This window comes from Hyperolius riggenbachi, chromosome 6 (genome assembly GCF_040937935.1).
Source record: "Hyperolius riggenbachi isolate aHypRig1 chromosome 6, aHypRig1.pri, whole genome shotgun sequence".
Taxonomy (NCBI): Eukaryota; Metazoa; Chordata; class Amphibia; order Anura; family Hyperoliidae; genus Hyperolius; species Hyperolius riggenbachi.
The window spans coordinates 344,140,853-344,154,540 of record NC_090651.1 but is presented as its reverse complement, the minus strand read 5'-3'; the positions used below and the strand labels follow the sequence as shown (position 1 = coordinate 344,154,540).

At 46.4% G+C, this 13,688-nt stretch overlaps 1 protein-coding gene across 1 annotated transcript in view; it reads right to left on the bottom strand.

Moving 5' to 3' along the window:
• Window positions 1–5,379: 5,379 nt before the first annotated feature.
• LOC137522238 (NLR family CARD domain-containing protein 3-like) overlaps window positions 5,380–13,688 on the bottom strand; it is a 42,590-nt gene continuing 34,281 nt past the window's right edge. The window contains exons 4-6 of the mRNA XM_068242270.1: window positions 12,674–12,760; window positions 10,107–10,274; window positions 5,380–7,103 (exon numbers count right to left, since the gene is read on the bottom strand). Coding sequence (XP_068098371.1) covers window positions 6,788–7,103; window positions 10,107–10,274; window positions 12,674–12,760 — 571 coding nt within the window. The 3' untranslated portion in view covers window positions 5,380–6,787. The remainder of the gene's footprint in view (window positions 7,104–10,106; window positions 10,275–12,673; window positions 12,761–13,688) is intronic.

Sequence of the window (13,688 nt, the reverse complement as noted above, 5' to 3'; positions counted from 1 at the left end):
ACAGGGGGGTCTTAGGTTTAGGCACCAACAGGGGGTCTTAGGTTTAGGCACCAACAGGGGGGTCTTAGGTTTAGGCACCAACAGGGGGTCTTAGGTTTAGGCACCAACAGGGGGGTCTTAGGTTTAGGCACTAACAGGGGGGTCTTAGGTTTAGGCACCAACAGGGGGGTCTTAGGTTTAGGCACTAACAGGGGGTTTGGGGTAGGTACAGGGAGGGTTACTTAGGCACCAACAGGGGGGGTCTTAGGTTTAGGCATCAACAGGGGGGTCTAGGGGTTAGGGGTAGGTACAGGGAGGGTTACTTAGTAATTTTTTTTAAAAACGTTATTATATGTTTCACTATTTAAACGGAAGATTAACGTTTTTACAATTGCCGATTTAATGCACATTATTTAATGATTTATAATCTTATTTCTCAGCATCAACATGGGTTTACTAAAGACAGGTCCTGTTTGACTAACATGCTCAGCTTTTATGAGGTAGTGAATGCTAATATGGATATTGGGAATGCTGTAGATGTGATATACTTGGACTTTGCAAAGGCCTTCGACACTGTTCCCTACAGAAGTCTGGTGCAAAAGTTGAGGATGCAGGGACTGGGGAAGAGTTTGTGTGCATGGGTGGGGAACTGGCTAGTGGACAGAAAACAAAGAGTTGTGGTCAATGGATCGTACTCAAAATGGGAGACTGTTAGCAGTGGGGTCCCACAGGGGTCTGTACTGGGTCCAGTGCTCTTCAATTTATTTATTAATGACCTAGTAGATGCAGTAGTGAGCAATGTTGCTATTTTTGCAGATGATACAAAATTGTGCAGAATCATCAACTCTCAGGAAGATAGTGTCATATTGCAACAGGATCTGGATAGGATGGCTATATGGGCACATACATGGCAGATGAAATTCAATGTTGACAAATGTAAAGTCATGCATTTTGGTCGTACCAATGGTCTAGCACCATACAAAATAAATGGGATACAGTTGGGAACATCAAACTTGGAGAAGGACTTAGGAGTACTCATCGACAACAAGTTAAATAATCGTACTCAATGCCAAGCCGCTGCAGCTAAAGCGAACAAAATTTTAGGATGCATTAAAAGGGAAATAAAAACTCGAGATGCTAGCATAATATTGCCCCTGTTTAACTCTCTAGTAAGGCCACATCTGGAATATGGAATTCAGTTCTGGGCACCACATTACAAAAAAGATATTGCAGTTTTAGAGCAGGTGCAGAGACGAGCTACAAAATTGATACGTGGGATGGAAGGTCTCGCTTACCAAGAAAGGTTAGATAAACTGGGTTTATTTAGTCTAGAGAAAAGACGCCTTAGAGGAGATCTAATTAACATGTATAAATACATTAGAGGGCAATATAATAGCTTGGCGGATGAGCTTTTTGTCCCTAGGCCTTCTCAAAAGACTAGAGGACATGAGCTGCGCATGGAGGAAAAACGTTTTAGCCATTTATTTAGGAAAGGGTTCTTTACAGTAAGAGTGGTTAAGATGTGGAATGCATTGCCACAGGAAGTCGTTATGGCAAACTCTATACCTGCATTTAAAAGGGGCTTAGATGCTTTCCTTGCGTTGAAAGACATCCATGGCTACAATTACTAGGTTATGCCTAATGATGTTGATCCAGGGATTTTATCTGATTGCCATCTGGAGTCAGGAAGGAATTTTTCCCATTTGGGGCTAATTGGACCATGCCTGGTGGGTTTTTTTTCGCCTTCCTCTGGATCAACGGGTATGTGGGGGACGGGCTGGAGTTGTACTTTGTACTGGTTGAACTCGATGGACGTATGTCTTTTTTCAGCCAAAATAACTATGTAACTATATAACTTTATAAAACATTAATTTTAAACGAAATACAGTACAATACATTTTTAAACGTTATCCATGCTTATCGTTTAAAACCCCACGCCCTTTTTCCCCATCGCCCCTTTTTAACGTACGCATCCGAAACTGTCAGCGGAGGTATTTGTAATGACTGTTATTGAAGGTCTGTATAGGCCTCAATTAAAGCAAACCTGGACTGAAAAAATAAAACTAAAAATAAACACACATCATACTTACCTCCTGCATCGATCTTTCACCTCTCCTGTGTCTTGTTTGTTCACTGATTTATGGAATTCTCCATCCCCCATTTAAAAAATGGAGACGACAGCACTCCGTTAGCCTGTAATATCACCCACTTGTACCGTGGACATTACCTTGCTCATCAGTTGCCCTTGCAGTTACAGTATAACTGACTGCAACTAAATAGTGAAAAAGGGCCCAACATAGTGAAAATTGCAAAACGTGTTTGTGATTGCGTTTTGATATTTTTGGTTTGAAAGTTAGTTCTGATCAGATCTTCTTGGAACTGTAAGTAATCAATGTTAAAAGCAAATGGTGAGCTTCTGAAAGGAACTGATGGTGAGGCAAGCATGTAATATTAATTTGCAGCTAAATCATGTGTTTATGTTAAATAATGGTGCTGGGTTCAGGTTCCTTTTAAAGAGAAACTCCAACCAAGAATTGAACTTTATCCCAATCAGTAGCTGATACCCCTTTTACATGAGAAATAGAATGATTTTCACAAACAGACCATCAGGGGGCGCTGTGTGACTAATTTTGTGCTGAAACCCCTCCCACAAGAGGCTCTGAATACCGCGGTACTCTGGGCAAACTGCCACAATGTAACAATGTTCACAGACAGGAAATGACTGTTTAAAGCTGTCTGTAACAGCCAGAGCAGCTAGAAACAGCTACATAACTTGCCCACAGTAAGGGCTGGTTCAGACGGGCGTTTTTGTGGCGTTTAACGCAGCGTTTCAGACGCAGCGTTTTTTGGGATCTACTGCCATCCCATGCAAGTGAATGGGAGCGTTTAGAGCTGGCTTTTGCAGGCTTTCATGAAAGCCTGGCAGTAGATCCCAGCGTTGCGTCTAGTCTCAAAAGCAACATGCTGCTTTCAGAGGCGGTAAACGCGAGGAAACAATAGCAGAGACCAGAACTGCTAGCCTTGAACGCTTCCCAAAAGCCTTCAAAAGCTAGCTTTTAAACGCTGGCGTTTAAACGCTGGCATTTGAACGCAATGCCAAGCAAAAGCTCAGCAGACGCCCGTGTGAACCAGCCCTAACAATGTCACCATGTAATACATGTCAGAATGTGAATCTGGGAGAGGAAAGATTTTACAATGAGCAAACACTGACTAAATCATTTATACATAATTATTGTAAAAATGAAGCACTTTTTTTATTAAATTATTTTCACTGGAGTTCCTCTTTAAGTGCATAATTCTATGTACCATCCAGGATGCTTATATATGCCTCTAGGTAGTGGTCGGAGGCTCCCATACAGATGCTATAGTCCCACCCAAGGTGGTCCCTAACCACCACCTCAGCCGAGTTAAATGCAGTGCCTTTCCCTCCTCCCATACCGCCCTTACTGCATGGAGGCAAGCTGTGGTGTAAGTACTAGGGAATGACGTAAGCCCTTTGATTACTGTATTAATAGGGGCAGGACCGGATTTTTATCACAGGATCCTATAGGCACATATGTCCTGGCACCTTAGACTTCACCCTCCATGAACCTACAAACACCCGCCGAACCGCACCACAAGTGTGCTGGCTGTCCCGGCTGTCACTCCTGTCATAGCGACAGGTGGCCCTTAGCATTAGAAGGCCAGAGGTACCCTCAGTATTAACCTCCTTGCCGGTTATCCCAAGCTCAGCTCGGGGTAACCTGCGTAGGAGGATTTCTCAGGCCCCGCTGGGCCGATTTAAAAAAAAAAAAAAAAATTCCTACACGCAGCTAGCACTTTGCTAGCTGCGTGTGGTACGCGATCTCTGCCGATACCTGCCAATTCGCCGCTACCCGCCACGCCACCCCCCCAGACCCCTGCGCAGCCTGGCCAATCAGTGCCAGGCAGCGCTGAGGGGTGGATCGGGATTCCCTCTGACGTCCTGTCGCCATGGCGACCGGGGAAGCCCAGCAGGAAATCCCGTTCGGAACGGGATTTCCTGCTTACTCTGATCGCCGGAGGGGTGGGGGGATGCCGCTGCTTAGCGGCTATCATGTAGCGAGCCCTGGGCTCGCTATATGATTTTAAAAAAATAAAATAAAAAAAAAGTGCTGTGTTGCCCCCTTGCCGCGGGAATTGGAACGGCAAGGGGGTTAAGAAGCATGTGGTGCCCCACCAGTGGAATGCTGAGAGCTGGGTGAGTAACCTCTCATTTACGCTCTGCTCAGGACTCTGCATAGGGAAGGAGGGAGAGAGCTTTCAGCTCTTTTGTTGCTCATTTTAGCTGGAGCTGAGGAGAGCAGTTACTATAATACAGTAAGGGTATGTCCACACTTGTCCGTTGCAGATCAGATCCGTTTCAAACAGATCCGATTTGGTAAAAAAAGTATTAAAAAATTATCTCCATTTTTGTATTTGTATATGTATTTGCAGCATACATTTCCGCTGGACGCTAACTCCTCCTCCCAGCATGGCAGCCCCCGCTCCACCCACGGGCTCGGACACAGAAAACGGATCCGTTTCTGTGTCCAAAGCTGCCTGTGTAGAGGGGGATCCGTTTTCCTATTTTTTACTACCTCTCCGTGGATCCGGGGGGGGGGCTTAAAATCCTGAAAATCCGTTTTCAACACGGATTCCCCTGAACGCAGACAGATTCGGTATTAAAATTGAGTGAAGAAGGCTGCTATTTTTTACATTGGTATCTGTGGCTCCGTTTTTGATCCGGGCCTAAAAAACTGAGCCACGGATACGTTTTTAAAACAAATGTGAACCTACATTAAAACCCCCATTATCCGGCACCAACGGGAATCGGCTGATGCCGGAGAAGTGTGGTTTCTGGTGGCTAGAGAGTTGATGTTAAAAAATACCACTCCGGCGGATCTGTGATCCGTGACACCCGGCCATGTGTTGGACTGGCTCTTCCTGGTTCCTGACGCTCCGCGTCATCATGCCGGCCGCTATGCGTCATCGCGGCAGCCGGCGTGACAGTCCTGCGCATACGCGGTTTAGTTTAAAAACCGCTCATGCGCAGGACTGTCACGCCGGCCACCACGATGATGCGTAGCGGCTGGCGTGATGACGCGGAGCGTCAGGAACCAGGAAGAGCCAGTCCAACACAGGGCCGGGTGTCGCCGGTAACAGATCCGCCGGAGTGACACGGAGAGGAGCCAGGAGTACGCCGGGGGACCTCGCAGCCTATGGTGGGCTGGAGTAAGCCCCAGGTAAGTGAAATTTTTGATTATACGGTACCTCTCGGGGTCCCTTTAAAAAAAATGACTGTGCCCCACACCGTACACTTACCATAAACTCTCTATAAATGTTAAAATACAGTAATTATAAACAAATTAAGACAAAGGACAGATTAACTTAATGGGACAGAGGTTTATTATTGTATAAAGAGGTGTAAATGTAGAGTTATGCATTCTGCACGGTCAGGACTTTTGTTTCTGGTTGCTTGAGGATTCTGGTTAACCGAGTTCTGGATAATGGGGGTTTTGCTGTATTCACATTACCAGAAAGTCAAGTGTGAAGAAAGTACTTGAGGACATGTTGTTATTCATTTGCCTAGTGGTCAGCAATGACAGGTTGCTGGGACAATAATGTTAAAGGACTCACAAGGCAAAACCCTAAGTCCAGTTTCACACTGTAAACTGACGGCAGCGTCGCGCCCACCACATCGCACCGCCAGAAATAGGCCTTCAGGGAACACTGTGTTAGTCCACGCTGTTCCCTGTATGGCAATCGGCCAACCAGGAAGTAACAAGCTTCCGCTCATGTGTGATGCGTAAAACCTGCGGCGGGTGTCACATATACATGCGTCACTATAGACTTACATGACTTGCAGAGCGACGCGAGTACGCACGTTAACGTAGTTCTGTCCTAGCTTCAGGGATGCAGCAACAACGTCACTTCCGCCCCATTGCACCGTACCGTGGCAGTATGAAAGCCTCTGTAGACTTTAATTGCCCGATGGTGGGGTGTGGTAAAAATACCGCCCTGGTGTGAAAGGGCCTTAAATCTATCTTTACTTATCTGGGGCTTCTTCTAGCCAGTAGAAGTCATCTGGGTCCCTTACTGCAGCTCTGGTCTTCCCCACTGTCTGCCTGTAAACATTCTGCACACGCCCGTACGAGCGTCCATTAGCGTACATGCCCACATCACCAGGCACATACTGGAATTATGTGTGGAATTATGTTTGCTAGGGGAGCTTGTTATGAACAGTGTTCCTGGCTAAAGACAATCAGTGAGAGGCTGAGGCATTTCAAGTGTGCGTTGCGATACCCTGTTTTACCACAGGGTAAGGCAACGGCAATGCAAGTTAATGGGGCCTTTTACACATACAGTATGAGTAAACGCAAGGAGAAAAGTTCCAGTACGCTCAACCCCCTATTTGTCATACCAGTCGGTGCAGGATCTGGTGGGCCAGGCAGATTGTAAGCCCGACGCGTCAGTTGATCCTGTGGTTTTATTGCACATTGTCTTGTGGATTCTTTGAATAAAGAACAGCTACTTTTTCATCAGCCAAGTCTGGTTTGCGGATCCTTCCTTGCTCGCTACAGTATGAAAGTACTGCCAGAAAGCGGAACGCACTTTTTTGCTGTCAGCGATTTTTTTCCCAGAGAGTGGATGCGTTTCCCATATAGCCTAAGGTGGAAACACATCTGCCCCAGGCTCCAACTGGACCACAACCAGACCTTCGGTTCGGAGCAGACACTACACCGCCCGCTCCCACTGGCCCTGAGTCTGGTTCAAGTGGGAACCCAGCCTAATTGTTTTCTGAAATCCATCATCCAACTTCTCTGGAGGCTTCTAGGAGCTGCAGTATCTCCAGCTCCAGCTTTTTGGCCCTCTCTATCACCTCGCTGGGCCTCTCCCTGGAGTCCTCCTTGGCCAGCTCAGACAAGATATTGCGCAGGGCGTCAGCATTCTTCACAGACTCCATCTGCTGTGGGCTCTCTCGGAGTTCCTGGACCCAGTCCAGATAGGCCTGCAGGAGGCCCATGTCCCCCATGAAGCTGCTGAGGATCTTCAGATGGGGCAGACGTCTCTGCAGCTCCACGAGCACCTCCTTCCCTCTGTCACTCAGCTTGTTTCCCACAATCCTTTGAGAGAGAGCAAAAGTTAGTAAACTCAAATGTGAAGGATAAATGTAATTATAACATAACTATACCAATAAAGCTCAAACTAGTGCAATATAAAATATTGTACCCCGTTTACTAGCAAAGGAAAAAAATATAGTTCTCAACAGATGTATTGCATTTATTGCAATGGACTATTATACCTGCTGTGCAGTGCAATAACTTACTAACAGGAAGTGGAAGGAGGAAGTAATTAGCACTCACAAAACGGATCAGCTGATTTCGGCGTGCGGCTCTGAGAGCTGAGTGCCGAAACTGGGCGCCCCATAGCAGCAATGCTATGCTGCGCGGGGCGCGTAGCGATAATTCGGAGCTCTGGCGGCTGCCAGACCCTGAATTCCATCTCCCTCCGAGTTGTCGACAACTTGGATGGGGAATAGTATTTAACGCCGTCTCGGCTCTCACCGCCCTGAACTGAGCGGGCCGAAACAAGATGCACCCCATACAGAAATATGACACCCCCAGCATTTCTTAGATATTAACATTTCTTGCTGTGCAGTGATTGGACCATATCTCTTTACTTACAGACACAGGAACTCATACATAGTTACATAGTTATTTGGGTTGTAAAAAGACATATGTCCATCAAGTTCAACCAGAAACTCCCTGATTTTTACAATCTTCTGGGTAAGCGCTGAACCAAAAATTCAAATATATGAGAACTTTGGGATGTTCTGTTTACCAAACTATATACCATTGCCAGAGTTTCAAGCAAAGTCAATACAAACTCATTACCAGTGATGTGACATAAATTGTTTAATAGGGGAAAAGGAGAAGGGATGGAATAAATGATAGGAGAGTGGCAGGCCCATATTTACATCACAGGAGCCTATAGGCACAGAAGTACTGGCATCCTAGACTTCGCCCTCCATGAACTTACAAACCCCCGCCGAACTGCAAGGGTGCTGGCTGTCCCAGCTGTCATTTCTCCCTTACTTCCCATTATAGGTAGCTACAGGTGTCCCTTAGTATTATGTAGCCAGAAGTTCCCTCAATATTAAGGCCCTATAGGTGCCCCCAAGTATTAGGTAGCTAGAGTAACCTCTCATTTACACTCTGCTCAGAACCAGGGCTGTGAAGTAGAGGAGTCAGAGCAATTTGGGGTACCTGGAGTTGGAGTTGAAATCAGAGTCGGTGGTTTCATAAACTGAGGAGTCGGATGATTTTTGTACCAAATCCACAGCCCTGGTAAGTATTAAAATAAAGAGTCGGAGTGAAGGAGTCGGAGACATTTTGGGTACCTTGAGTCAGAGTTGGAGACGGGGGTTTCATAAACTGAGGAGTTGGACTCCAAAGCCCTGCTCAGAACTCTGTATAGGCAAGGCAGAAGGGAGGCACTTGGAGAGGGGAGTAGGCTGCCTTCCAATCATCAGGTGCCTGTAGGCACATACCTACAGTGCCTCATGGTAAATCTGGCTCTGGGAGCAGGACCCGATAAGGTACATCAAGAGAAGTAATGTATTGTAACCCAGTTTGGTGCCTACTTATGTCATTCAGGTTGCCCAATTAATGTATACAGATATATACAGTTGTATATAGGTCTACACATTGTAGTCTACACATTGTAGTCCACCCCCTACTGGAAATACATAGAGAAAAGAACCAGAAACCGTTGCGTAAAACGCAAACAATAACGTGCAGGGCCGCATAAAAAAATGTATATCTGCATTTTCCAATGTGGGTTTTTAAAAATGCGTAACTTACTGCAAATTTCTGTGAAACACATGAGAATGACACATAATATATTTCAATGGAGATGCGGATTATGCTTGCTGCTCGCCTTTCACTTCTCTCATTCATCAGCCTTTTTCGACCAGAATAGGCCTTGAAGTTTTTTTTTCTCAGCTACCATTCTCCAAACACCCGAGAGACACTCTTGGGTAAGAAAATCCTAAAAGGGTTGTTGTTTTAGAGATGCCAGCATCAGCTCTTCTTCCACTGACTATCATCCCTCAGTCACTGAAGTATTTAGTCTTAACTATTTTGACATTAACTTCCGTGATAACTACGTTGTCCTAAGCTGAACATTCCTTATAAAGCAACTCTGCGTTGTTACATCACTCTGCGTCATTGTTGGACTGGTTTACGTTCAAATAAGGGGTGTTAATTTTTTGAGGAGGTGTATAGTTATAGGAAGCATTTCTGATCATGAAACCGGGCTAATTAATGTAAAAGTGGGTATCCTGAATTTATTTTTATTTTTTTGCTAGGAAATGTTGTGGGTCCTTTTTAACTGTGACACAATAATAACAGCAGTCAGAGGCGTAATTAGGGGAAACAGCCCCTGGGAATGCCGGGGGACCCAGAGGTGTTGAGGGCCTCCACTACTAACCTTCCCTTTCCCTGATACTCCAGATCAGGTGTTTTTGTGGCTACATATGTTATGGGTTTGAAGATCCTGATGGCCACACTTGTTTATGACCCTTGTGAGATGGACCCCCAGGCTGTGAGGGTCACCAAGGGGAGGCAAGGGATGGGTTGACAACATTAAAGAGAACCTGAGATGAATTAAATTGAAAAATCTATACATACCTGGCGCTTCCTCCAGCCTCCTTCAGCTTGATGTGGCCCTCGCGCTCCTCTTCCGTTAACTCGTTCCTCCGCTATGGCTCCTGGTAACTTTGGGAGTTGGGGATTATTGTGCATGCACAGCTCAGCAAATCATGCACGCCCCCGTACTACTGCACAGGTACAGAATGCTCCCAGCCACGGCACTGTGCCTGTACCGACTGGCCAAAGTTACCGGGAGGATTGCGGAGGATCCAGGAGGCTTTAGACCGCTGCGAGAGAGCGATCAGGCCGAAGGGGGCTGGAGGAACCGCCAGGTATGTATGAATTTTTAATTTAGATTTATCTCAGGTACACTTTAAGACGTTTTGCTGGGGGTCCCCATGATTTGTAGGTACGCCCCTGAAAGCAGTGATCAAACCTTTAGCTTAGTTATGGTGTAGAGGTGAAGGTACTCACGTCAGGAGGCGTAGAGTCTTGTTGTTCTCCAGGCTGGGCAGGAGGTTGTCCAATCCGCTATCTGTAATGCCAGTAATGTCCACATAAAGCTCTTCCAGGGTCTGATTGTAACGTAACGCTTCCCACAAGCACTGCACACCTTCCGAGCCAATGCGGTTTCCACACATCCTGCAAGGCCATAATGAAAATTAACATTGTCCAAACCCATTTCCCATCTTCCTCTAACTTGAATTGCATGCAGTAGTGATCAGTATGTAGTCTTTGGAGGTTTGGGCACCCTTGGGAGGCAGGGGGGCTAGTTGGGAACTGGAGCATTAGGAACGGCAGTTTGGGTCCTGGGTGTTCCGCTTCACTGCCATTGTCTGTAATATTGGGGAAGATTGGGTGCCAGTATTGGCTTTGTGCTGGTGGATTAGCAATAGGTGAGCATTGGGCACTGGATGCAGAAGCAGAAACAAAGACTATGTTAGACATCAATGAGGAATTGAGAAGAAGGAGGTTACATTTATAGTTAAGGAGGATCAGTTAGAGTTGAGTTTCATTTTCATGGTCATTAAGGTTAGCCTTGAGGAAGGTGGATTCATTAAGGAGGAAATTATGGATAGCTTACTCTCTAAGCAGTTCAGAGTTTCGTCTGCCGCCCACAAGCGCTATTGGGGTGCAATTAAAATGCAGCCAGTTGGCAGCATTTGTAGCTCCATTCATGTCAGCTCTTGACACACGACATTACCCAGTGGCAGCAGGGGTGCAGCTAAGGTTTTTGTGGCCCCAAGCGGACTGTAGCAAGAGGCCCTATCCTGCGGCGCGCGAAGCGCGCCGCGGCGAAAAATGGGTGTGGCTATCCCGCATAAGTGGGCGTGGCCATGACATGTGGGTGGAGCAGGAGGGCGGATTGGGGCGGGGCTGTTTGCGGGGAAAAATGGATGTTGGGGTGATTGAGGCGCGCGTAGCGCGCCGAAAGATTGGCGCGGCCATGACATTGTATGGGCGAAGCTTAACCGTAGCACAGCAAATATAGCCAACTATGACCATTAAATAATAAATGCAGCAACAGTTACCCCAGACACCAGAAAATAAAAACGCAATTTGGGCCACATTTCAGCAGAAATCAAACGCAATTAGGGCACATTTTCAGCAGAAATCAAACGCAATTAGGGCACATTTTCAGCCGAAATCAAACGCAATTAGGGCACATTTTCAGCAGAAATCAAACGCAATTAGGGCAGAGTTCAGCAGAAATCAAACGCAATTAGGGCCACATTTTCAGCAGATATCAAACGCATTTAGGGCACAGTTCAGCAGAAATCAATCGCAATTAGGGCCACATTTTCAGCAGAAATCAAACGCAATTAGGGCACAGTTCAGCAGAAATCAATCGCAATTAGGGCCACATTTTCAGCAGATATCAAACGCATTTAGGGCACAGTTCAGCAGAAATCAATCGCAATTAGGGCCACATTTTCAGCAGATATCAAACGCATTTAGGGCACAGTTCAGCAGAAATCAATCGCAATTAGGGCCACATTTTCAGCAGATATCAAACGCAATTAGGGCACAGTTCAGCAGAAATCAATCGCAATTAGGGCCACATTTTCAGCAGATATCAAATGCAATTAGGGCACAGTTCAGCAGAAATCAATCGCAAATTCGCAATTAGGGCTGCGGCTGCAAAAAGAAAAGAATTTACTCACCTGGCAGGCTGGCACTGGCAGAAGTCTTCTCTCCCTGGTCTCCTCTCCCGGCCGGCTTCTCAGGCGCGCAGTTCCCACGGAGCTCCCTTCCTGGCTTCCTCCTCCAATCTCCCGCGCTGATTCATGCAGGGCTACGGGTCGGGAAGATGGCCACCCGAAGCCCTGTACTGGAGACATAGTCTCCAGAGCAGGGCTTCGGCGGCGGCCATCTTCCTGTAGCCCTGCTCTGCTCTGCCAGCCCGGCGGGGCTGCGGGGAAAAAGTGACGTCACGCCGACGTCACGGAGCCGCCGAGGCCCCTAAGATTGTGAGGCCCCAAGCGACCGCTTGGTTCGCTTTATGCCTCGCGGCGCCCCTGAGCGGCAGAAAACCACTATATGTCACTTCTAAATGCGGCTGTGGCTTGCAGTAGCCCCAGCACTCACTCACCTCCCTGGGCTCCAGCGCTGCTATTTCTGCCTCCGTTCTCTGGGTGGCGTTGTAACTCTGTAGTGAGATCACTGACTACGATCTCACTAGAGTGATTCAGAGCCTCGGAGGACAGGAAGGAGAAAGTCTACCAACATCTGGATCCCCCGAGAGGTGAGTAAAAACACCCGCTGTGCGCTATACTCTGGATAGGGCTCCCGACGGCTAGCCCGAGTGTAGCTGGGGCTTACTGCCAGGGAGGTTAATGAACAGGCAGTGGCTGTGGCAAGCAATGCTTAGAGCAGACAGTAAATAACAGCATTAATCCGAGCAGTATGTAAAGCAGGAATGAAGGTATTGCTTCTTCCTTTACATACGAGTGGCTCCTCCTTTGGAGTATTAGTGAACAGACAGTGGCTGCAGTAAGCAATGCTCAGAGCAAACAGTAAATAACAGTGCTAAAACTCACAGCAGACTTTTCACTTGACAGGAGGGCGACTTCAAAACATCAGCCTGGATTTCTGCAGCCTCTTTATCCAGAGAGTTATAGCGCAGGCTAGACAGTAATAGAAAGGTTATTGCTCTACATGGAGTAGTTATTTCTGTATACTACAGTGGCTTGCAAAAGTATTCGGCCCCCTTGAATTTTTCCCCATTTTGTCATTACTGCCACAAACATGAATCAATTTTATTGGAATTTAACATGAAAGACCAATACAAAGTGGTGTACACGTGAGAAATTGAATGAAAATCATACATGATTCCAATTGTTTTTTACAAATAAATAACTGCAAAGTGGGGTGTGCATAAATTTTCAGCCCCCTTTGGTCTGAGTGCAGTCAGTTGCCCATAGACATTGCCTGGTGAGTGCTAATGACTAAATAGAGTGCACCTGTGTGTAATCTAATGTCAGTACAAATACAGCTGCTCTGTGAGGGCCTCAGAGGTTGTCTAAGAGACTATTGAGATCAACAACACCGTGAAGTCCAAAGAACACAACAGACAGGTCAGGGATAACGTTATTGAGAAATTTAAAGCAGGCTTAGGCTACTAAAAGATTTCCAAAGCCTTGAACATCCCACGGAGCACTGTTCAAGCGATCATTCAGAAATGGAAGGAGTATGGCACAACTGTAAACCTACCAAGACAAGGCCATCTACCTAAACTCACAGGCCAGACAAGGAGAGCACTGATCAGGAATGCAATCAAGAGCCCATGGTGACTCTGGACGAGCTGCAGAGATCTACAGCTCAGGTAGGGGAATCTGTCCATAGGACAACTAGAGTGACAAGAAGAAAGCCATTGTTAACAGAAAAGCATAAGAAGTCCCATTTGCAGTTTGCCACAAGCCATGATTTGTAAAAAAAACTGTTTGGAATCATGTATGATTTTCGTTCCACTTCTCACATGTTCACCACTTTGTGTTGGTCTTTCACATGAAATTCCAATAAAATTGAATCATGTTTGTGGCAGTAATGGGACAA